This window comes from Podarcis tiliguerta (assembly GCF_965153285.1).
Source record: "Podarcis tiliguerta genome assembly, chromosome: 11".
Lineage (NCBI taxonomy): Eukaryota > Metazoa > Chordata > Lepidosauria > Squamata > Lacertidae > Podarcis > Podarcis tiliguerta.
Window position 1 is genome coordinate 640,905 of NC_139544.1, and position 26,342 is coordinate 667,246.

Sequence of the window (26,342 nt, forward strand, 5' to 3'; positions counted from 1 at the left end):
GCTGCTGCCCGCAACCCTTGGGAGCACGCGGGACCTCCCGCTGGGTTTGCAAGACTTGCGGATAGCTTCCTGAAGCCTGGAGAGCGCACCGACCCCTCTCGCTCTCCAGGCTTCAGCGAAAGCCTGCATTCGCCCCATAGGACGCACACACATTTCCCCTTCATTTTTGGAGGGGAAAAAGTGCCTCCTATAGGGCGAAAAATACGGTACTAGCTCCCTGCCATGAACAAGTTCAAGTTTTATTACTGCAGTGCTGAATGTGAATCTGTGTCAGATTTATACTGGCCCATATTATAGACTCTTCTAAAGACATTATTACAGTGTACTTAGAATAATGGAAATTGATTGGGCAAGCTGATCAAACCTCTTTTTTAACAGTCAGCAGCATTCAAGTGAGATGAACAAGAAAGGATTGTGAAAGTGTTTGTGTAACAGTGAAAAGTCCTTCTTAAAACTTCATTGCTTAGTTTATCTGTATTTAATTAATCTGCCTTGTTTTTATCCTCTCTCTTTTTGAATGCAGCTTTAAAGTCCTCTCCCTCCAAGAAACGATGCAATTCCATTGCTGCTTTAAAAGCTACATCACAAGAATTTGTTTCTGTGGTTAGCCAAGATTGGAAAGATGAAAATCATGACTTGCTTACTGAGGGGCAGAGCTATTGTAGCCTTGATGAAGAAGGTAATGCTTCAAATGAGCTACACTGCTCTTAATAAACAGAAATATTTTCAAGATTTTTGGCACTTCTGCTTAAAAAATAAGTGAAAAAAGTGGGAGATTTAAAACCAGTGAAGAAGCTTAAAGCAATGATTAAAAAACAATGCTTAGAGAATTCTAGATTGTCTGGGCAGAGTTTGAAATCCATAAATCAGGAATTGTTAGTCTCCAGCTACCAGGATTCAGGAATGAAGGGAGTTGTGGTCCATCAGCATCTATAAAGCCACCTCTGCTGCAATTAAGATGGTAACCACCCTGGAACACACCTTCATCTTGGGAATTGCTTTTGGTCCATTGCTTATGCTCAATTCTAATTGTCAAGACATAGGACAGAGCCATAGCATACATTGAAAGCACCCCCAACACACATCTAGAGAACTTGCCTCTCCCCAAAGAATCATGGGAACTATAGTCTTCCCCTCAGAGAGCTACAATTCCAAGTTCCCTTAACAAACTAAGTTCTTGGGATTGTTTTGGGGAAGCCTGGGGTTTAAATGTGTTGTGAATGTGCTTTAAATATACAGTGTGGATCTCCTCATACAAGCCTTGGCAGATGACTGATCCACAGCCACTGGGTACTGAACATCTCTGCCACTCTTTCTGGGCCCATATCAGCATGAGGCAAAATCAACCTTTGTTTTCCTTCTCCCATTAGTTTTCTCTTTGTAAACCATGGTTAATAAGCTATGGTGCACTTCTTCCTCTCTCTCCTCACCCAGCCCCCCAAAAATAAAGCCATGCTTTGGTGTGAAGAACCTATAGCTGAGAACATCCTGGCTTGTTAGCTGACATTGAGCTAGAGCTCCTCAGTTTGGACATAATTCTTAATGCAAGCCAGGATATTCAAGCCCAAAGCCATATGCACTGGAGGTGAGATATGAAGAAAGAGCACATAGTCCCAAGACTCGTGCATGCCTTTACATGTTGTCCCTATAGGTGAGCAGGTAAGATTTTCCATGAAAATGTATTTGTTTCATATTTGCAAGAATGATTTACAGACTTTCCCCCCCTCTGCACAGTATTAGCCTCCCGACATCAGCCAGATTTAGTGCCAAGCACACCTTCCCTTTTTGAAGCAGCATCTTTAGCAACCACAATTTCTTCTTCTTCTTTGTACGTGGATGACAATTATCAACATGATGGAACTCGGTTTTATTCTAACAGGTAATTAACATTTGTATATATGCTAGAGGTGGGTGGACTCTTTCCCCAAACCCAACTGTTCTGATTTGTACTTAATTCAGGGGGAAACAGATCAGTTACAGATCTGATCTCTGTCTTATTACAAGCGAGAGCCTTCTGAGCCCGCAGCATCCCAGCCAGTGCAGATTTATTTCTCCCCACTCAGTTGTTTCAGCGGACTTGCCAGGGATTGTAAGGTGGAGGTGGGGGAGCATGTGCTGCACTACAGTTCCTTTCATCTCTGACCATTCAGATGATTATGTTTCAGTTTAATAAGCCCAGCACATGAGAGGACTGCAGGCATGACCAAAATATGCATTGTGGCTTATGAAACCTAAATAGGATGGTACAAACTCACCCATAGATTCATCAGTGCATCCCTATAATTTAATTAGAATTAAACCCCCCTGAGTCCCCGCTAAGTGTGTCTAAGGGCTTATTCACACTTACCTGTTATGTTTTTGAGTAAAGTTTTTAATTATTATTTCATGTATATATATCTATCAATATCAGAGAGAGAACAATTATAACAACAGACAAAAATTGAAAGATGAAAAACAGACACATGGAATGAGTTAAATTAAAGTAACAAACCCAAGTAGAGGATCAACTTTTGTCAGGTCTGCTTTCTAAAGCTGTGTCTCTCAGCACTTTTTTTGTGCCCTGGAGCTTTACCCACAAAAACCTGCTCTTTAAAGCTATAGTGCAACAAGCAGCAATTTGGTTTTTTCCGGACTGCTGTTTTTTCTGATTCAGCAATAAAGAACATTTTACATTCTCTGTTTGGTAAAGGGAATTATAGTATACTCCATACTTTTCTGTTCTGAAATGTACTTTGCAGGTGTTCTACTGAAAGGTTTGATAACCTCAATATTTCCTCCTGAAGTAGTTGGTTTTTCAAACTATTCTTTATCTGTTCAACCCAGGGAAAGGTAATTTACATTTGTTTAAATATATGCCAACTTCCTCTTCAGTCACTTATAAACCAGTGCCAAGCACTATTCAGGTACTGAGTATATCTGTTTCAAGCTAAGCTATAAGTGATAGCCTCTAGCTGTTTACATTAAAACTTCTGCTTATAAATGCAAGGAAGCTGCCTGGAAAGCTGCTTGTGAAGTATTTTTCATGAGGAAAAATTGTCAAAACTTGCCTTTTATATCAGCAAAATAAGCATTGTCATGCTCAGATCAGTAAGATATTCCTTTATGCCTTTAAAAATGAAGCAAAATTTACATTTTTAAAGCAAAGTGTCACTGCCAAAGATAAAATTTTGTCAAGTTGTTAAGCTTGTATAAAGCAGGACAACCAAATGAGAGAAAAAGTATCCAATCTTCATAACTGTGACTTGCTCACACAAACCCTAAGGGCTAGGGTTCTGCTCCAGCTAAGTTCTGCTCAGAGTAGAGCTGTTGAAATTAACAACCTAAATTAGCCATATCCATTCCTTTCAATGGGTGTACTCAGAGTATGGCTAACTCTAGTTATAACTCTTAATATGGAGAATGGTATAGTTCTCTCCCCATCCTTAATTCAACTGAATGTGGGCATTCCTTACATATTTTTGGTTTTATTTTAGTGAGAGGTAGTATATAAATATTTTGAATAAATAATAAAATATACCTGATCATGCTAATAATCATAATCTCAATTCTCTGTTAATTTGGAGTGACTGCCATGTTTCTGACTATGTATCCATAATTACATAGTCTGTGGACAGGCTGCTTGGATGAGTGAAACCAACTACCTGTCTCCTTGATCCTTGCCCATCCTGGCTTATAAAAGTGAGCCAGGAGGAGCTGGGCAATGGGCTTGGCGGGGTGGTGAATGCTTCTCTCTGTGAGGGAGCCTTCCCAGACCTGCTGGAAGAGGCAGTCATTAAACTGCTTCTTAAAAAAACATCTCTAGAGCTGGCCAATATGACCAACTATCACCCAGTCTCAAACCTTCCATTCTTGGGCAAGGTGATAGAGCGAGTGGTTGCTGAACAACTTCAGGCACGCCTGAAAGAAGCGGACCATTTGGATCCCTTCCATTTGGGATTCAGGCCTCATCATGGGACTGAAACTGCCTTGGTTGCCCTGGTTGATGATCTCCGGCGGGCTAGGGACAAAGATGAGAGCTGTTTCCTAGTTCTGTTGGATCTCTCAGCGATTTTGATACCATCAACCATAACATTCTTCTGGACCGTCTAGAGGGGCTGGGAGCTGGGGGCACTGTCATACAGTGGTTCCGCTCCTTCCTCCTGGGCCGTGTTCAGAAAGTGGTGGGGGGGATGAGTGTTCAGACCCCTGGGCTCTCACTTGTGGGGTGCCTCAGGGTTCCATCCTCTTGTCCCATGCTTTTCAACATTTATATGCAGCCGCTGAGAGAGATCATCAGGGGGTTGCGGCTGGGTGTTCATCAGTATGCGGATGATACCCAGCTGTACCTCTCTTTCAAATCAGAACCAGTGAAGGTGGTGAAGGTCCTGTGTGAGTGTCTGGAGGCAGTTGGAGGATGGATGGCGGCTAACAGATTGAGGTCGAATCCTGACAAGACGGAAGTACTGTTTTTGGGGGACAGAGCGGGCAGGTGTGGAGGACTCCCTGGTCCTGAATGGGGTAACTGTGCCCCTGGAGGACCAGGTGTGCAGCCTGGGAGTCATTTTGGACTCCCAGCTGTCCATGGAGGCGCAGGTCAATTCTGTGTGCAGACTGTCTCGCCAGAGTGGTGCATGCTCTAGTTATATCTTGCTTGGATTACTGCAATGCGCTCTCTGTGGGGCTACCTTTGAAGGTGACCCAGAAACTACAACTAATCCAGAATGCGGCAGCTAGATTGGTGACTGGGAGCAGCCGCCGAGACCACATAACACTGGTCTTGAAAGACCTACATTGGCTCCCAGTACGTTTCCGAGCACAATTCAAAGTGTTGGTGCTGACCTTGAAAGCCCTAAACGGCCTCGGCCCAGTATACCTTAAGGAACGTCTCCACCCACATCGTTCAGCGCAGACACTGAGGTCCAGTGCCAAGGGCCTTCTGGCGGTTCCCTTGCTGCAAGAAGCCAAGTTACAGGGAACCAGGCAGAGGGTCTTATTGGTAGTGGCACCCGCCTTGTGGAATGCCCTCCCACCAGTTGTCAAAGATCAAAACAACTACCAGACTTTTAGAAGACATCTGAAGGCAGCCCTGTTTAGGGAAGCTTTTAATGTTTAATAGACTATTGTATTTTAATATTCTGTTGGAAACCTCCCAGAGTGGCTGGGGAAACCCAGCCAGATAGGCGAGGTATAAATAAATTATTATTATTATTATTATTATTATTATTATTATTATTATTATTATTATTATCACTGTCATCATTATTATCATTATCATCATCAGTGTGGAGTAGAATCCTCCACTCACTGAAAGGTAAAAGCCATCCTTTTGCAATTCCATAGCCATCCTCATGGCAGGAGTGACAGAGCTGAGAAACTGTTAAGCAGCAAGGAATCTCTGTTGTGATCTTGAGCACATGCCTAGATGGTATCTGGATATGGGCACAATGCACTTACTGTCTGCTGAAGGTTTCTGTGCTGCCAGAGGTAACTATTTTGGTTTGCATTAACTATCTGTATAACGTGACCTGAAAAGCTTATATTGCTGCATCTGTTCATACTGGAAGAAGGGTGTCAGGTGAAGTAGAAGCAGGGATACAGATTTTACTCTAGTACTGTTGTCCATTGCTTGTTGAAACACACAGCATGAAAACAGTTCCTTTACAGGTGGCAAACATTTTAGGTGTGCCCAATTGACACACTATCACTGACATGCTGGTCCTTTTGGACCTGGAAGAAAGTGGAATGGGATGGGGTGAACTTATACGGGCTTGGCCGACATTCACAGGGGCCAGGATCAGAACCCCCATGCAAAATGGCTGCCGCTTGTCTTAGTACTTGTGCAGGAGGGGAGAAACTGCCAGGAGCTGTTTTTTGCCCTGCCCTGGTGACAGCTGGAAAAAGCAATTGAGTGGGACAGAAGGGACTGATAAATTTGCATTCCATGCAAGAGGGGTAAATGGCATTGGACTGGGAAATGACCTCAGTCCTGCAACCTGTATGATTGCTTTTTACACACCTAACCTTTCCTTCTTTTTAATAAAAAAGTCATCAATACAGATAATGTGTTAGATAAAATAAAAATCCCACAAGCAGGTGTTGAAGTAAAACACTAAATGTTCCACTGGAACACTGAAATGGAATGCTGAAATGAAATCCATTTTAAAATAAAAGGAAAAGCTAAATACAGAGAAGCAGTGTTGTTTCATGCAATATTATAATTACAATCACATCACAAACAATAAGACCTGCATGAAACCAAATAAAGCCTTATGACAGAAGAAGTAGTCATTCTGAGTTGCACTCAGTGACAGCCAAAATAAGAAATATAGATGGGAATACAGTAGTGAGTGAGTTGGAGCAACTTGAAGGGTATCTAAGATGAAGTGGTACTAAGATAAATCTGACTCTATGAACAGCAGTAGATAAAACAAAGGAAATGAATGTAAGGAGACAAAAGAATAGATGATAAAGGGAGATGCAGCAAGACAACAGAAAATGCAATAGGATGTCAAGGAAAGTTAGTTGGGAAGTTTATACAGCGACCATGATATGATAAAAATGTATATATGAATGTATATTTAAAAATGCATGCAGATAGATAGATAGATATTTGATGTAGTTGTGAATCACTGTAGCAGGCCATGTTTTTCCCCAAGCTACATGCTAGAGTCAGATTCCAAAGAAAATAGACTCTACAAGTTGGCTGGGCAGCTTGACCATTGGGAAATCATTTTCTGAATTCCAAATACACTAACTGGGTAAATAGTAACTTGACCGGGAGCAAAAGAACAATACCTCTCATCTATATCCAGGTATCCCCAGGTTTATCTTCCTTGTCCTTCTGGCGCAAGCCCACTGCTCAGCTGTAGACAAAGTGGTGGACAAAAGCCCTTCCTAACTGCAGAGAATCCCTTGCTGGAGTTCAAAATTAAACACATCAGCATTTCCTGGTTAATTCATCAACTGTAATTTCAAATGCTTTAGCTATTACAGATTGACTTAGGCACACACAAAAACCATGAACAGTATAGCACAGAGATGTCCAAAATCCGTTCTCGGGGCCTAATCCGACCCACCAGTTGATTTAATCCAGCCCCATGGCGGTATATGTCCTGGGGTAAAATCCTAAAAAAAGCCCAGCAACTTCAATCCTAAAAAAAGCTCAAGAACTTTGGGGTAAAGTTCAATCCTAAAAAAAACCTCAAGAACTTTGGTCGGCCCTCATGCATGTTCAGTTCATCAAATCTGGCCCTCTTTGAAAAAAGCTTGGGCATCCCTGGTATAACAGATGAGCAGCTATGACTGTTCCACAGAAAGAGACTGAAGCTTTTATTAAAGTATCTGGCAACTGACAATACTAAAAATGAACTTACAAATGCCACATTTTACTTATGACAAAAATAAAAAGCCCAAAATGGACTTTGGTTTTCTGCGGGTGTCCTATTGCACTGTACTGAAACCTGTTTTCTCTCTGCAGCCTTCATCATGACAGATGCGATTGTGCATCCTAATTTCTGATAATGCAAATTTGCTTCTGCTGTTACTTAAGTCTGGTAGAATAAAAGTACCTTTAACATCAGTCAACTTCACTTCAAATCTGGAAAACGTATTAAAAAGTCATTTCCACTTTCTCTTTTTCAAATAATAATAATAATAATAATAATAATAATAATAATAATAATAATTTATTTATACGTACGTATGTACATACAAACGTATATACATACAGGACGCGGGTGGCGCTGTGGGTAAAACCTCAGTGCCTATGACTTGCCGATCGTATGGTCGGCGGTTCGAATCCCCGCGGCGGGGTGAGCGCCTGTCGTTCGGTCCCAGCTCCTGCCCACCTAGCAGTTCAAAAGCACCCCCGGGTGCAAGTAGATAAATAGGTACCGCTTTATAGCGGGAAGGTAAACGGTGTTTCCATGTGCTGCATTGGTGCTGGCTCGCCAGAGCAGCTTCGTCACGCTGGCCACGTGATCCGGAAGTGTCTCCGGACAGCGCTGGCTCCCGGCCTCTTAAGTGAGATGAGCGCACAACCCTAGAGTCGGACACGACTGGCCTGCACAGGCAGGGGTACCTTTACCTTTATGTACATACATACATACATACATACATACCTTCCCTATCTGGCTGGTTTTCCCAGCCACGCTGGGCGGCTTCCAACAGAATATTAAAAACACAATAATATATCAAACATTAAAAACTTCCCTAAACAGGGCTGCCTTCAGATGTCTTCTGAAAGTCAGGTACAGTACTTGTTTATTTCCTTGACATCTGATGGGAGGGCGTTCCACAGGACGGGCGCCACTACCGAGAAGGCCCTCTGCCTGGTCCCCTGTAATCTCACTTCTCACAGTGAACAAACCGCCAGAAGGCCCTCGGAGCTGGACCTTGATGTCCAGGTTGAACGATAGGGGTGGAGACGCTCCTTCAGGTATACTGGGCTTTCAAGGTCAGCACCAACACTTTGAATTGTGCTCGGAAACGTACTGGGAGCCAATGTAGGTCTTTCAAGACCAGTATTATATGGTCTCGGTGGCATTTCCCAGTCACCAGTCTAGCTGCCGCATTCTGGATTAGTTCGTTTCTAGGTCACCTTCAAAGGTAGCCCCACGTAGAGCGTATTGCAGTAGTCCAAGCGGGAGATAATTAGAGCATGCACCACTCTGGCGAGGCAGTCCACAGGCAGGTAGGGTCTCAGCCTGCGTACCAGATGGAGCTGATAAACAGCTGCCCTGGACACAGAATTGACCTGCGCCTCCATGGACAGCTGGGAGTCCAAAATGACTCCTAGGCTGCACACCTGGTCCTCCAGGGGCACAGTTACCGCATTCAGGACCAGGGAGTCCTCCACACCTGCCCACCCTCTGTCCCCCAAGAACAGTACTTCTGCCTTGTCAGGATTCAACCTCAATCTGTTAGCTGCCATCCATCCTCCAACCGCCTCCAGACACTCACACAGGACCTTCACCACCCTCACTGGTTCTGATTTGAAAGTGAGGTAGAGCTGGGTATCATCTGCATACTGATGAACACCCAGCCCAAACCCCCTGATGATCTCTCCCAGCGGCTGCATGTAGATGTTGAAAAGCATGGGGGAGAGGACGGACCCCTGAGGCACCCCACAAGTGAGAGCCCAGGGGTCTGAACACCACTTTCTGGACGTGTTCCAGGAGGAAGGAGCGGAACCACTGTATGACAGTGCCCTCAGCTCCCAGCTCCTCATGGTCAAGAAGGATGTCATGGTTGATTGTATCAAAGGCCGCTGCTCAGTCACCTTGCCCAAGAATGGAAGATTAGAGACTGCGCGTTAGTTGGCCATATTGGCCAGGTCCAAATATTTTTTTTAAGAAGCAGTTTCATAACCGCTTCTTTCAGCGGGTCTGGGAAGGCTCCCCACAGAGGGAAGCTTTCACCACCCCACAGAGCTCATCGCCCTGACCTTCCCAGCTCACTTTTATGAGCCAGAATGGGCAAGGATCAAGGAGACAGGTGGTTGGTTTCACGCATCCAAGCAGCCTGTCCACATCCTTAGAGGTAACACATTGGAATTGATCCCACACAATTCGACTAGACAGGACTCTAGCACTCTCCCGCCCCAGCCCTGCTCCCATGGTAGAGTCTACCTCTTTCCAAATCTGAGTGACTTTATCTGCAAAAAACTTGCAAAATCATTGCAGGAGGTCTTGGGGTCCTTACTGGGCCCCGATGGCAAAGGTGGTTGTGTTAGATTGCGAACCACCTGAAAGAGTCTTTTGCTGCTATTTTCTGCAGATGCAATAGAGGTGGTAAAGAAAGTCTGCTTCGCCATCGCTATCGCCACTTGGTAGGCTCGACGTTGAGCTCTAACCCGTGTCTGGTCCAATTCAGAACGAGTTTTCTGCCACCAGTGCTCTAGAAGTCTCAGTGATTGTTTCATTGCCCTCAGCTCTGGGCTCCATGCAACTGCTTTGCAAAACAGTAATTGCAGTGCAAGTAAGGTATCATTGCCAGAGAGCATTCTGATGATCTACTGGGTCGCTCTTCATCAGTACCTTGACTGTTTTTGCAGCTGAAAAATGGTCAGACTTAGAAAAAAATACTGTTCTTATTTAGTATTGGTATATTAGACCAGGCTAAGAAAAAGTTGGTTGTTCTGTTGCCTAGAACTTTTTTAAGCTACTGATCTGATGCTTGCATAAAATAAATTGGAGGAGAGGTGTCAAATAATACATTAGACTAAAATATGAAAAAAACACATATCAGTTTTGTTAACTTTTAAATGTAGATAATTGTGCTAAAACAAATTTGCATTTACTACATACTATTTTTAACACATTTTTCTTACATGTAAGTGATTTTTGCTGAAGCAGACTGGAAAGTAGGTGAAAGTACTGAAGTAGGTACAAAAAGAAGTTTCTCTAGGGAAAGTGGTACATGTACAGCATATTAAATACTTGTTTGTTCACTGTGTAGTATTTGCACAGCCCCTTTTGAAATAACTTGGCCTGAAGGATATATCTACACTACAAATGTACATCAGTCTATGATGATGATTATCATTATCATCATTATTTATATACCGCCCTATACCCCTGCAGGTCTCAGAAAAAAACAACTATTAAAAGCAATTTAACATTGATAGAATTAAAACTATTCATATACATAAAATCTAGTAAAATCATACCGGTAATTACAATAAAAACAGCACAGCACCAATTCTTGTTCACCTCTTGTTCCAATTCTGAGATAAAAATACTGTAGTTATCTCTATATTGTAGCAATTTCTCCTCCCTCCTCCCCCAGAAAAATCCACTCTATGCAAATACAGTACTCACTTTTTAAAACCTATGTGGTGTCAATTCCTACTGCCAGCTGTTGCTGCCATTCTCTGATGAAATTACTATGTGGGTGAGCCAAGCCAATCATGTAGTTGAGAGTCAGTTGCCTTTATCATGAACACATTTATGCAGAGCGCCAGAAAGCCATTGGACAAAAAGTAAGGCATTTTACCTATCAGTTTCCCAGCAGAATTGGAGCTCCCAGTGTTTTCTGTAGGAAGCAAATTACTGTTTAAACCGTTTCAAACCTATAAGACAGCTATTCCCTTGGAATAACAGCCTTGGCAAAATCAGCTGCTATCAGCATTGAGTACGGAACCTTCTTTTGGAAGTATGTCTGAGTTTCCACGTGAACTCTTTGTGGGATGCATCTGATAGTAAATGTTGTGGGAGGTGAACAATGATAACTGAACTCTAATCTTATGTTACATTAGTCTCTTAAGTATTATACATTTTCCACAATGAGCAAGATGGTTTTGCCTGGTATTGTGCCATACACTTGCTCTTCATTTCAGATTCAATGGAAATCAAAAGTGTAAAATTAACCTCTATCACTATGTTTACTTTAGAAAATGAGGCCTCTCCTCAGGTGATTTGCATTCTCCCCATGTGGCTGCAATGGGAGCAGCTGTCTTTGGGGGGGAGACACCCATTTAATAGGCTTTGAAGAAGACATGTCCGTCATATCCAAAACTCAGTAAAATAAACTAAGAGACCACTGAAAAATGTAGCCAATAAAATAAACACATTGTTCAAGAATAATCGAGCCATATCATGGAAAGAATGTAATTGGTGTCGTTCTCATTGATTGAGTATTCTGTGACCGAATACATGAACTGTCATTTAGGAATCTCTTTTGAACACTATGCTCCAGACCACATGTCCAGAAGGATACATATAGATTTCACCTATATTGTGGCCAGGCAAATAAATGCATGTTTTCCAGATACCTTTGTTGACATAATGCAGCTTTGAAGTCTTCATCTGGGGGAGAGGCAGATGGCCTCACTGCCGCCACTGCATTGCGTTGAAAGGGGCTCAGACCTGGGCTAAACCCAGCTGGGTAGGATGCATCCCTTCCCCACTCTCACTTACCTTCAGCTGAGCAAAGGGAACTGAAGGATTTACCTAGAGTTCTAAAGATGGATTTGACCATGGTGATGATGTTATGATCAAAGTGGTGATGGTTTCAGTCTCCCAGCCCATTGGTTGTTGGCCTCTCTTATCCCATGTGCATTTTGGATATGATTGCATTTGGTTCTAGCTAGTTATTGAATCTCATATAAAATAACCTTTGTACTTTTCTTTTTTGCCAATGCACCAGGGTTTTTTTTAGTGCCAGACTGTTATTTGCAAAAGGTGATGAAATATGGTACACATTAAACCGGCACCACCAGTATTCTTTTGGCAATTTGCCTATGTTTGTGTTTAGCTTAGGGTTACCAGACGTCCCCATTTCCTGGGGACAGTCCCTGGATTTGTGAATAAGTTCCCAGACAAATTCCATCCCTGGGATGTCCCTGGATTTCATCTAATGTCCCCAGGGAATGCAGCAGCGGCAGTCTCTAAGCAGCCCGGAGCAGTTGGCTCTGGCTGGCTTCAGGAGCTGCTCAGAAGTCCCCATATGATGGTGGTGCAGGAGCTCTAAGATGCAGCTTCCAGGCTGCCTCCACCTTCCCTGACCCCAGCAACTAAGCTGTGAATGGAGGCTTCATGTTGCCTATCGGAGCAGCCTCCCAACTCCTCCTTGCGTGCAAGCAGGAGCGGGGCAGGATTCTCTCAGGCAATGGGAAACCTCCCTTCCCAGCTGAAGGATCCCTGCCCCCTCCTGCTTGCACACAAGTAGGAATGGGATTGGGGCTGCTCCAATGGGAAGGAAGATCCCTGCCTCCTCCTGCTTGCACGCAAGTAGGAGTTGGGATGGGGCTGGTCCGAAAGGCAGTGTGAAGCCTCGCTTCCCAGCTGAGGGATTCCTGCCCCCTCCTATTTGCATGCAAGTAGGCATGGGATTGGGACTGCTCCGATGGGAAGGGGGGCATCGTGCTGCCCGAGCCTCGCCGCTGCTGCTGTTGGCCCTCCTCCACCTTCCATGCCTGACACACCGCGCACCGCTTCCCCACCACCACCACGGAAGAACCAACAACTCAGGCTGCCCAGGCTCATGGAAAAAGGAGATAGAAAAGGAGATAGAAGCCTTGGAGGAAAGGCGGTTGAGGTCAAGGCAGTGGCCGCCCCTCTGCCACCGCCATTGCTGCAGCATCAACGTCCCGAACGTGTGGTATTTATTTAATTAAAGTATCCCCGGATTCATTGGGAAAAATCTGGTAACCTTAGTTTTGCTCAACACTGGGGGGAAATACCAGCATGAGTGAAATGTTGTTGCTGTCAGAGATGTGAATAGGGGACTTGCTCCAGACCTTGCTGAAACCATGGAGACCACATTTGCAGATATATTTGCAACCATTTGTGCTCTCCTCCTCATTCAGTTCTGTGTGCATTATATAATTTGTTATTGGAAAAACTTCCCATCCTAAGAATCTCTAATAACCAGCCTTCAACATTCAGTTTTTTAACCCTTCAAAAAAACCCTATTGCTTTTGAGTTGCATACAAACATAAAATCAACACTGAACACATGAATAAAGCTTTTAAGGTTGCTGTTTCAGTCTCCACAACAATAATCTTATTTGTTTATAGCAGGGGTTGTCAACCTGGTCCCTACCGCCCACTAGTGAGCGTTTCAGGATTCTAGGTGGGCAGTAGGGGGTTCTATGGCACAAGCTGAATCCTCCTTCCATCGAGCTCTGGTGGGCGGTAAGGAAATTTTACATTAGTGGGCAGTAGATATAAAAAGGTTGACTACCCCTGGTTTATAGGTTAGGATGGGTAAAACAGGAAAAACCACAACATATCAGTCACTGTGAAGTCTGGGCCATTCTATGGGTGTGTCCGGTTTTGCTTTTCCTGTTCCCCAAATAAGTAGCATAATTAATCATTTCTAAAAGTGTGTTTAAATGGATCGGACATGCAGAAATGTTATTGTACTGTGTCAGGGTTTGGAAGAGGTGGAGTATATATTTTTATTTTCAAATATTTTTTAAAAATACTGGTTCCACTGGTTCCTCAGGAACTTTGAGAGTTTTGTTCTGATACTAATGAAATCAGTCCAGATTTATCAAGATGCAGTTTTTAAATAAATCTGAACCAACAAGATACCCTGGTTTACCTGACATATTTTAATACAAAGTAAGGAAATTTACACTGAGGGTTCAGGATTGTGCTGGTGGTGAACAGGAGGCAGAAAAACTCTCAGGACACTTTTGCTGACATCCCTCAATTGCTGACTCCATGTGCCACACCTTCTTCCATCTAGAGGGACCTCTGCAGCCACCTCTGCTCATTCTTTTGCCTGAGCGCTGGAGTCCAAAGGCAATATCAGTTTTGGGATGCTGAAGGTAAGATGTAGGAAGACTTTGCTGCAATTGAATAGCATGCAACTAGGATCTTACAAATGTGTATGGTTCTATACAATTATTAAAGACCATCCCATAAGTCTGACCTATTAGCACATTGTTTCATTTTGGTTTCATGATCATTGTGTGTTGCTTTTATATCCAGTAAAGGATTGCCTTCGAGTTCAACATTCACCTTAGAAGACAGTGCTATCTGCTTGACCTCAGAACAGAGCACAGTAGAAACAGAAAATGATAATGCTTCTGTGCTGGATGTATACTTAGTAAGTTGACTAATCTTTTCTTTTTCCAAATTATGTACACTTTCAAATAGCTGACTTGCTTTTGATTGACACTGGGTTGTATTCTGTAGATGTGTACTTCACAAGTTTCACTCTTAGTGTACTATTCCATTTTGTGAGTAGTATGAAGTATTCCCCACAAAACTGAAAAGGCGAGATTCTGATGTCCTCTGATGCAGAACTGTCACTTGAGAGAAGAAAATATGTATGACGCAACAGCACTTAAACTATACCTATAGTTCCATTCATACTTTTGTAGCTATAATTGGAGGAACAAAGCAATGTTGCTTTGGTTACCAAACATTCCTCTGTTTCAATGCACATATTGGTTGGAATAGGAAATGCCTGGGTTATTCAAAAATCTTAGTATAAGTAGGCCATTGTAGAGAACTCCCTCTCCTTTTAATAGATTGGATCAATTTACATATATTTTCCATCTTTCTGTGGGCATGCAAGAGAGGGAAAGGCAAGAGAAATATCTGTGACATTTTTAGAACAGCGCTGGAAAGTCTCATGGGTTTGATAATGTTCCATTTGACTAGATTAGTATTTGCATTCCCTATTTCTTTTAAGATTCTTAATTCTGTCCAAATTTACTCATCTCGTGAAATTTACTAGTATAATCTGTTTGTATTCAAAGATGCTAAGTTTCAGCGTAGAAAACCTTTTATATATAGCATGGAGCACTCATTCACATTGGTTATAATCAATAAAACAAAGTGAAGAAAACACATGTCTCTTTAAACAACTTCCTGCCGCATTGATCCACATATGTAATGCTAATATAATATATATAATATAATATAATATCGTGTGGGGCACCAAGGAGAGCTTGGCTGTCTGGCTGGTGTACCGACCACCCAGCACACCTGCAGCCACCCTGTCAGACCTGCTGGAGGTGGTGGCGGGCTGGGCCTTGGAGTTCCCAAACCTACTGGTTTTGGGAGACTTCAACATCCATGCCGATGCCGCTCCCTCCTCACAGGCTCTGGACCTAGTGACTTCCATGGCAGCACTAGGGCTCTCCCAGCTTGTTTTGGGCCCCACCCATCAAGCAGGCCACACGCTAGATCTGATCTTTGGGGCTGGCATAGATGTGATCATGCTCCCCACTGTGGAAGTGCCATGGTCTGATCACTACGCTCTGAAAGCCAAGATTGACTTCCCGCTCCTCCCTGGCTCGGGTGGCGAACCTATTTGGGCTCGTCCGCGAAAACTGATGGATCCTGATAGATTCCGACAAGCCTTGCGGAACCCTGCTCCTCCTGGCGACTCATTAGATGACCTTGTTGAGGACTGGAATAACCGGCTCTTGGCAGCCATTGATGAGATCGCGCCTAAGCGCCCTCTGCGACCCCGTCGAAACCGGGCACCTTGGTTTACTGAGGAACTCCGGAAAATGAAGCGGGATCTCAGACGGCTAGAGCGAGTATGGCGACGGACTCGTGACGGAGCCTCAAGAACATCTTATAGGACGCTTATGAAAGCCTATGAGATGGCTATGAAAGCTGCTAAAAAAATCTTACTTTGCAGCTTCCATTGCATCCGCTAGCTCTCGCCCGGCACAACTTTTTAGAATAATTAGGTCATTAACGTCCTTAGGAGGACAACCAAATCTAAGCACAAATTCGACCCACAGCTGTGAGGCATTTGCGAGCTTTTTTGCGGAGAAAGTCCTGTTGCTCCGCCGTGACCTCCCTGCCAATTTAGATACAGTGACTGAACTGGAGGCCCCTCGACTGACTTCGGGTCCAGTGTTGGACCATTTCGATCGGATACTCCCTACTGATGTGGATAGATTCCTCCAAGTTAGTAGGCCCACCACCTGCCTCCTTGATCCGTGCCCATCTTGGCTGATTAGGGAGTGTCCAGATGTTGTGCGGACCCCCCTGGCTGAAATTATCAATTTGTTCCTTGACACGGGGACATTCCCAGGGGAACTGAAGGAAGCAGTGGTGTGTCCACTCTTAAAGAAAACTTCTTTAGATCCCTTAGACCTATCCAATTACCGCCCAGTTTCAAATCTTCCATACCTGGGTAAGGTAATTGAGAGAGCAGTTGCTGAACAGCTTGGTAGGTTTCTGGAGAAAACATCGGCATTAGATCCATTTCAGTCCGGTTTCCATCCTGGTTTTGGGACGGAGACGGCTCTGGTTGCCCTAACAGATGATCTCCGTAGACAACTAGATCGAGGCGGGTCAGGACTGCTGATCCTTTTAGATTTGTCAGCAGCCTTTGACATGGTCGATCATGATCTTCTGGACCACCGCCTCGCAGACGTGGGGATACAGGGCATAGCCCGTAACTGGTTGTGCTCTTTTATCTCTGGTCGGGGACAGAGGGTGACACTAGGGAGGGAAATGTCGTCGCGCCACTCCTTGGTGTGTGGAGTGCCGCAGGGCGCAATTCTCTCCCCGATGCTTTTTAACATCTTTATGCGCCCCCTTGCCCAGATTATCCGGAGCTTTGGGCTGGGCTGTCACCAATATGCTGATGACACTCAGCTCTATCTGTTGATGGATGGCCACACCGACTCGGCCCCGAACACACTGACCAGATGTTTGGAAGCTGTGGCTGGATGGTTTCGTGGGAGCCGATTGAAACTAAATCCTTCGAAGACAGAGGTCCTATGGCTGGGTCGGGATGGCATGGGGATGAGGGACCAACTCCCTTCTCTTGCGGGGGCCCAGTTAGTGCCACTGCCTTCCGTTAAGAGTTTGGGTGTAATCCTTGACGCCTCCCTTTCCATGGAGGCGCAAGTTACAGCAACAGCCAAGGCGACATTTTTCCACCTTCGCCGCATCAAGCAGTTGGTCCCTTACCTTTCCCGCCCTGACCTGGCCACAGTGATCCATGCGACGGTCATCTCCAGGCTTGACTACTGTAATTCGCTCTACGCAGGGCTGCCCTTGAAGCTGTCCCAGAAACTCCAGCGGGTACAGAATGCTGCAGCGAGGCTCCTCACGGGGTCTCTGCCATGGGAGCATATTCACCCAGTGCTTTTCAAGCTGCACTGGCTCCCGGTGGAGTACAGGGTCAGATTGAAGGTGCTGCTTTTGACCTTTAAAGCCCTTCACGGCCTAGGACCGTCATACCTACGGGACCGCCTCTCCTGGTATGCCCCACGGAGAGCCTCAAGGTCCATAAATAACAACACCCTAGTGATCCCAGGCCCTAAGGAAGTTAGATTGGCTTCAACCAGAGCCAGGGCCTTTTCAACTCTGGCTCCGGCCTGGTGGAACGCTCTGCCTCATGAGACCAGGGCCCTGCAGCATCTGATTTCTTTCCGCAGGGCCTGTAAGACAGAGTTGTTCCGCCTGGCCTTTGGCTTGGAGCCAATTTGATTCCCTCCCTCCCTCTCTTTCTTTTTTCTTTTCCTTCTCCTCCTGCGATGAGGCTACATTTTAATATTTTAATGTTACATTATTTTCATGTTGTATTTTACTTTTGTTTTTAAGTTGTAATCATTCATCTTGTTTTTATTATTGCTTGTAAGCCGCTCTGAGCCCGGCCTTGGCTGGGGAGGGCGGGGTATAAATAAAAATTATTATTATTATTATTATTATTATTATAGTAATATCCCACATTGAGATTGTTGAAGATTAGATAAAAAGACCCTCGTTTTCTCTGTAATATTTCCCAATAATGGCTCAACTTGTTACATTTATTTAGGTTTAGCTAGGGTTGATCTGAATTTAAAATTCTCCAATGTTTGCAGGAGTGAAGCTGAGCTGCCTTAATGGGATATCAAAATAACAACAACCTTCAAGGGAAATGATTATGGACGAGCAGTTCATCTTCTGTGGGTGTGCTTGTTTCAAGCGGGATTTAGCAAGGTTGTTCTGCCACCTCTGAGCAGATTCAGCTTGCCATATCCTGGGATCCACAGTCATGGCCTGCATCGAACTGAGCGTCTTTTCCCTCCCGTTGCAAGTCAGCACTTGTTCCTGTGAGAATCCATCCTTTTGCCGTTGTCCTAAAAAGAAACCCAAAGATCTAATAAGCCTGTTTGGGAATTAAAATTGATAACTATGTCCAATATAATAAACAGTGGATTCATTGAAGACCCTGTCTTTCTGGAACCGTTTGCAATTCCTGCTAGGCAATGGGCTGTCCTGCAATTTACTATTCATATTATTAAAAAAAAAAAAGCAACAGCTAGTAACTTAAGACACATGGAAGTGGCAAAAAGTATTCTCATTGGGGTTGTATTCAGCTGAGTTTTACCCAGAGTAGACTTACTTAAATGAATGAATATGGCTAAGTTAGGTCCATTAATTTCAGTGAGACTACCCTACAAGAGAGGTTTGAGTGGGTACCCACTCAAACCTCTCTTGTACCTGCGATACATTGACAATATTTTTATTATCTGGACACATGGTCGACAGACCCTGAACACCTTCCACCAGACATTCAATGACTTTCACCCCACCATCAACCTAACAATGAACCAAGCTATGCAAGAAATACATTTTTTGGACACTACTATAAAAATACAGGATGGGCATATAGACACCACCTTATACCGTAAACCCACTGACCGACAAACATATCTACATGCTTCTAGCTACCATCCTAAACATACCAAACAATCCATTGTATCTAGCTAGGCCCTACGTTACAGCCGCATCTGTTCCAACTCTACAGACAGAGACTCTCACCTAAAAGATCTACAGGAAACCTTTTTAGAACTAAACTATCCGCCTGATGAAGTTAAACAACAGATCAACAGAGCCAGACTGATACCCAGAGAGAACTTGCTGAAAAACAGACCCAAAAAAGAAAATAACAGAACACCACTAGTAATCACAGCTCCCAAGTTTAAACAGATCTACAACCTCTCCTAGACAATGACAGTTCTCTTTCTCAAGCTCTGGGAGGAAGACCTTTCATTGCCTACAGACAGCCACCCAATCTTAAACAACTCACCCACAAAAATACAACAACCAGACTTAACATGGACCAGAGCCTGCAATAAACCCAGTTGCCAACTTTGCTGCCACATACACCAGGACAACACCATTACTGGACCCAACAACATCCAACATACCATCTCAGGCCTATTTAACTGCTCATCTTCTAACATTGTGTATGCCATCAAATGCCAACGGTGCCCTTCAGCTCTCTATATTGGACAAACAGGCCAAACCCTACGCCCAAGGATAAATGGACATAAATCTGACATCAGGAATCACAAGACAGAGCAACCAGTAGGAGAACACTTCAATCTCCCAGGACATTCTATACAAGATCTCAAAGTATCTGACTTATTACAAAAGAATTTCAGAAATAGACTGGAAAGAGAAGTTGCTGAATTGCAACTTATTACCAAACTTAAAACCATGGAGAGACCTGGTTTGAATAGAGACATTGGATTCTTATCTCCTTATACATGATAAAGCTATTTTTAGCCATCTCACCCCTTGCTTTTTCCTGTAAGACCAATTGCAGTCATTAACAGTTGTCAACAGGTTTACCACACCTACCAGCCAATCACCACCCTTCTGACTAATACCTCTCCCCACCCTCTCAGTGTATATAAGGGTCTGGTGACTTCTGTTTCAGTGTATCTGAAGAAGTGTGCATGCACACGAAACCTCATACCAGTAACAAACTTAGTTGGTCTCTAAGGTGCTAATGGAAGGAATCTTTTTTATGAATGAACTTGTGTATCACTTAAAGTAGTTTGTTTTGAGTCCTCTGTGAATATGGAAACAAGTTTCATGTTCTTTCTCCAAACACAATGCTGCCACCTATTGCTGATTCTAAAATGACAAGAGTTGCATGCTCCTTTCTGGACTGGCTGCTCAGTAAAAGTATTTAGTTTCATAAATCTGGTGTTTAAAAGTCTTTATAGATTTGTCACTTTGATATAAATCACTTTTGTCCAGAGGTTTTTTAAATATACAGTTTTTGGAAATCTAATTAACCTGTTGGTATAAAACAAACAAACGCTGAAAAATATGTAGGTCAAAAACTATTGTTATAGTAAGAAAGCATTGTGAATATAGGGCATTATGAAAAGCAGAGAATTTTATTGTCTTTCACAAGTGATATCCATATGACCGTACAGTATCCTAATTCCTGTTGTCTTAACCTTGGCTTGAGATATTTTATAGGAGTGAGAGTGGTTTCACTGTCATCTGGGAGACAGAGCCTTAATAAGTGCACTTAACAGGAAGAAAGGTTTTTTCTTCTCCAGTGTGTAAGAACTGGTCCAGTAATAAAATTTCTGTATCTTTGTCCTTCTTTAGCAGAGTCATAATTTCACAGTTGGGGAATATTACTTTTAGAGTGAAAGGAAATACAGTGGATGCTCGGGTTGCGAACGTGATCCGTGCGGGATGCCCATTTGCAACCCGCAGTTGCGTGTCTGCGCACGCGCGGGTTGCAATTTGGCGCTTCTGTACATGCGCGACCGCCGAAACCTGGAAGTAACCCGTTCCGGTACTTCTGGGTTTCGGCGGTCCGTAACCCGAAAAAACGCAACCTGAAGCATCTGTAACCCGAGGTATGACTGTACATAGCTTAACAAGATTTCAACCCTGTCTTCAGCTCAGGACTGGTCCTGGACTTTAATCATTCCAACCTATTGCATGAGTCAAGAGAATGCACACAAGGATCTTTTTGGAGTGTGAGTTCTTTATACATGTCCCTGCGTCCTCTCTGACATTGAAAGGGACCTTAGGGTGTTCCTTTCTGACTGTACATTTTTTGTTGGAGACTCTAAAAATATTGGTACCTAAGATTGCTCCTGCTAGCAAACTGGCCTGACTTTGGAGGTTAGTGAAGAATACAGCACTAGCTTCACATTGAGCATCCCCACTGCCAACTGTGTTGTGATCAAACTCATTGATCAGTGAGGAACGGTATATTTTATGGTCCATATGCAGCTCCATATGCAGGTGACACCTGACTTGAGAGCAGTACATGTGAAAAGGATCTAGGATGCAGCAATTCTGGGCTGCATCAATAGGAGTATAGCATCTACATCAAGGGAAGTAATAGTGCCACTGTATTCTGCTCTGGTCAGACCTCACCTGGAGTACTGTGTCCAGTTCTGGGCACCACAGTTCAAGAAGGACACTGACAAACTAGAACGTGTCCAGAGGAGGGCAACCAAAATGGTCAAAGGCCTGGAAACGATGCCTTATGAGGAACGGCTAAGGGAGCTGGACATGTTTAGGCTGGAGAAGAGGAGGTTAAGGGGTGATATGATAGCCATGTTCAAATATATAAAAGGATGTCACATAGGGGAGGGAGAAAGGTTGTTTTCTGCTGCTCCAGAGAAGCGGACATGGAGCAATGGATCCAAACTACAAGAAAGAAGATTCCACCTAAACATTAGGAAGAACTTCCTGACAGTAAGAGCTGTTCGACAGTGGAATTTGCTGCCAAGGAGTGTGGTGGAGTCTCCTTTTTTGGAGGTCTTTAAGCAGAGGCTTGACAACCATATGTCAGGAGTGGTCTGATGGTGTTTCCTGCTTGGCAGGGGGTTGGACTCAATGGCCCTTGTGGTCTCTTCCAGCTCTGTGATTCTGTGATACTGTGATTCTCTAGTCTGTGCCACAATACTTCTATTCATGTAGAATCAGTAAATAATGTTCTGCGCAGAATCCTTTGAAAATATCTTGTACATTATCTAATTATGCAGCACAGTTTGCCCCCTATGCCTTGTGCCACATTCTGAGTGCAATTTGTAGTTGTTGAGAGTCCTTAAGCATGATCAGATTTTTAACATGGTGCACAACATTTGTTTCCTTGTTAATATGATTAGATATGTTCCATTTTTAAACTTGTTTTTCCTTGAAATAAGGAGTTCAAGTTGAACTATAAAAATTGAACATTTTTCTTTTATAAAACATTTTTTAAAAAATTGATTTAAAGCCCCATCCATGGCCGTAGCCGGGGGGGGGGGGTCAAGGGATCAGCTGCCCCCCATCAAGTAAGACAATAGAAATACTTAACTAAATGAGCAATCATGTCGGTTCTACTCCCCCCAACAAAAGTCCTGCCCCCCCCCCAAATCCTGGCTATGCCTAATTATTCTGAAGCATTTCAGTTTATGCCAATTTAGCATTTAACATGTTTATTTGGCTTAATGCAACAAAATTTATATCAAGGGCAAGGGGGAGCAGCTCTCTTGCATTGCCAATGGCTCTCAGTGGCTCTGTATTGTTTCTTAATGGCCCTAACTTGGCCAGGTCGTTTTTTGCAAAGGCTAGCCCAGGAATTCCTCTGCAGTATTTCTCCCTTCATATCGCAAATAATCAAAATCCTACCATTTATTAATTTCTAGGATTTAGCCCCCCATCTATAACAATATACCATATTGCCCCAAATATAAGCTGCATCCAAATATAAGCCACACTTTTAAAATTCAAGGAGGGAAAAAGAAAAAAAGACAATACCTGAATATGAGCCGCTCCCTTAAAATTCTGCCAGCACTCACACCCATTCCGTTTTACCATATGTCTGTTTCAGCAGCGAGATTGTAAAAGCCAGTTTTTGTAAGGTCGCAAATTTAAGCCGCACTTTTAACTTTTCACGTTTGGAATTTGGGGGGAAAGTGAGGCTTATACAGTATTCAGGCCAATACGGTAGTAGATTGGAAGCTGAATGTAACAGTTGCCACAGAGGTATCTAATTCAGATATTCGGGAAATTTAGCTTTAAGCATCCTACAGGAAGTTGTATTGATTTCATTGGAACGCTACTTTGGGGTTGGGAATGGTAAACATAAAGCATCATAGCCAGACAGCACTTTTCTTCTTGAAAAAAAGTGTGCTGGTACTGAAAAGCCCCAGAAAAAAGGACTGACTGTAGCAGATAAAACTGCAAAAGGCCTTTGGGGTGTTCTGAACACATTCTGTGTTGTCCATACAATGAGACTGAGTTATGATGGTCGAAAAATATGAAATGTTGTATAGTTGGGAAATCTAACATAAGAAGGAAGAAAATAGATGTTGTATTAACCAATATTGATAGTGAAGGAGGGTGTTAACAAGTTTTGTTCATTTGTTGGAGAAAAAATTAACTCTTTTTATTTCTTTTGTTTAGTAATAGATCATAAAGTAAGAAAAAGATGAATTTTAAGAATGAGAATATTTGAAGAGAAGCACTTTCTGCACTCCTGATTTACAAGGAAAAATTTGCTGAGCCTAGGAAACAAAAAGTCATAAGCAACAGAGCCTCTGTGAAAACAACAGAGGATTCTTGGAGCCTAGAAATGCTACCTGGGACTCAGCAGATGTGAAAGGAAACATTTCACACTTTGCTAGGATGTGCTGTTGCCAAACTGTGAAGAACTGCATACATTGTACTTAAGCTGCTCTTTCTTCTATTGCCAATCATCTTTACAGGGCTTGGAAGTAATATTTTCCTATTGTCTCTCACATGATTTTTTTATTTGCATGTATTCAGTGATTATGCACAAATATGTAATCTGCTTTGCCTATTTAAAGAGTCATCATCATCACAGTGGTGAATATTATGTAAATCAATTCTGCTTTCCCCCAGAATTATAATTGCTCACCTATTAATTTCATACATGGGTTAGTGTAATATGTTTGCACATAGTTTATGGGAAGCTATCTTCTATAAAGAAATTTTCACTGTTTATTAGTGAAACGAAAAAGAAGCTATTTATAAAAAGGCCTTATGTTGTGTACATATATTGTCTTTGACATATCTGTGATTAGATATATTGCTTGTAAAGGACAAAATTACATAATTTATTTAGTATATTCTACTGTAAACTATAGTTTTATTGACAAAAAATAAAGTATTTTGTTCTCAAAACAAGTGTTGCGGATAATCCTGATGCTTATCTTCTTGAGCAAATCCCATAACTCGCAGGAAGTATTTTCTTGACCCCTTATGTGTGACAATAGATGATGACAAAAAAGCAAGCCGGAGCCCAAAGAGAAGCCCATTGAAAAAGACCTTGCTTCCCTCTACAGTGGTACCTCGGGTTAAGTACTTAATTCGTTCCAGAGGTCTGTTCTTAACCTGAAACTGTTCTTAACCTGAAGCACCACTTTAGCTAATGGCGCCTCCTGCTGCCGCCGCGCCGCCAGAGCATGATTTCTGTTCTCATCCTGAAGCAAAGTTCTTAACCTGAAGCACTATTTCTGGGTTAGCAGAGTCTGTAACCTGAAGCGTATGTAACCCAAGGTACCACTGTATTTTCAATTTTTGAGGGAAAAGAAAAGAAAAAGGATATTTTTTGTATTTTTAAGGGAGTGTTTTTTGTAGTAGTTGTTGTTTGTGTTTTTTTGTGTGTTTTTTTTTGTTGTTTTTAAAGGGAAGGAAGAAGAAGGGGAAAACATTTTCTATTTTAATTTTAATTTTTTATTGGTTTTTTGTTTTTAAAAGAATTTTCTTTCTTCTTTTTGAAAATAATAATATTCTTATATTAATATTTTCATCTCCACCTATTTTTAATACATTAATTCCCCCCTTCCCCCTCATATATTCTAACCTTTTTTAAAAAACAACACAAAACAACCCCCCTTCCCCCCCCCCAAGTCTTCAGTCCCTCTACTAAATTTCTATTACTACCTTTTTAAAAATACATCCATATATTACTTAAATCACACTCTCCACCCCCCCCCCAAAAAAGGGGGGGGGCTTTTTTGTTGTAGTTGTCCTCTTTTCTTCCAACTTCTTTTATTTCATCTCTATTTTACTTCCTCCTCCTCAGCATATAAATACTCTCCTTAAATCCCTTCCGGGACACTCATCTCCTTTTTGCTTATTTTTCCTCATATTTCCCCCTACTTTTTACTCTCCACCCCCATTTTTGTTTTCTATCCCTTTTGTTTTGTTTTTTTAAAATCAACCCCCCCCCTTTTTAGCCATTGTCAGTTTGCTTTGAGGGAGGAGCCCTTTCTCCCCCCACCCCCTCTTTTAAAACAAGACCTCTTTCCCCATACCACCACCACTCCCACAGTTCCCTCTCTCTCCCCCCACTCCTCCCTTTTTTCTCTTTTCTTCTTCTTCTTCCCACCCTCCTATTCCTTCTCTTTCTCTCTCCCCCTCCCTTTCTCTATCCCCCTCCCCCTCTCTCTTTAAAGTAAACACATACATACATTCATACACACATATCACTGTACTACACTTTGCCCCCCTCATAGCTAAAACTATCACTGCAATTTATTACCGCTGTTATTTACTATCTCTCCTTCTCTCTCTTTCTGTCTCTCTTTCCCACTTTTAATTTACTCCAATTTCCCCCTCCTCCCACCCTTCTCCTCCCCCGTTTTGTTCTTTCTCCTCTTCCTCTTCTTTCTCCTTCTCCCCCCACCCTTTACAGATAGCCTGTCTGTTTCTGTTTCTGAACGCATCCCCAACCCCACCCTCCACCTTAACTGGACCCCAGTACCCCTTTTGTGTATATACAGCCCCTCCTAAACACACATTTCCCCTGGCCCCACTCCTCTGATCTCACACATCTCTGCCTGCTAACCCCCTCCCTCTATGTGAACTGTCTGTCTGATGGTCTATTTACTTCTCTGCTTACCTGACACCCCCCCCCCCCCGCTTTGGCGGCACTGCTGAGGCGACTATGGAAACCCCAGAGAAGCTCTTAAAACACAGCCTAGAAGTAACACAAATGGCCACCTAATTTGAATGCTCTGTAAAAGCCACCAGTCAACCACCAGCAACCCAACAACACCCAGGAACCACCACTGCTACAACTTCTAACCGCAACACGCCCTACTCCAAGAGGACGCCAAATAGACCTCAAAACAAAACCATTAGGGAGATGGCAAACAGTGCAGGC

General features: G+C 43.1%; 1 protein-coding gene across 4 annotated transcripts in view; it reads left to right on the forward strand.

Moving 5' to 3' along the window:
* PIP5K1B (phosphatidylinositol-4-phosphate 5-kinase type 1 beta) overlaps window positions 1-24,355 on the forward strand; it is a gene marked incomplete at its 3' end in the record, with an annotated part of 100,694 nt that extends 76,339 nt beyond the window's left edge. For 3 of the 4 annotated variants that reach the window (XM_083403457.1, XM_083403459.1, XM_083403458.1), the window contains 4 exons: window positions 524-679; window positions 1,735-1,879; window positions 14,420-14,537; window positions 23,615-24,355. In XM_083403457.1, coding sequence (XP_083259583.1) covers window positions 524-679; window positions 1,735-1,879; window positions 14,420-14,537; window positions 23,615-23,617 — 422 coding nt within the window. Of the gene's footprint in view, window positions 1-523; window positions 680-1,734; window positions 1,880-14,419; window positions 14,547-23,614 lie in introns of those variants that run through there. The other variant, XM_083403456.1, reaches the window with a different exon arrangement.
* Between the last annotated feature and the right edge of the window lie 1,987 nt (window positions 24,356-26,342).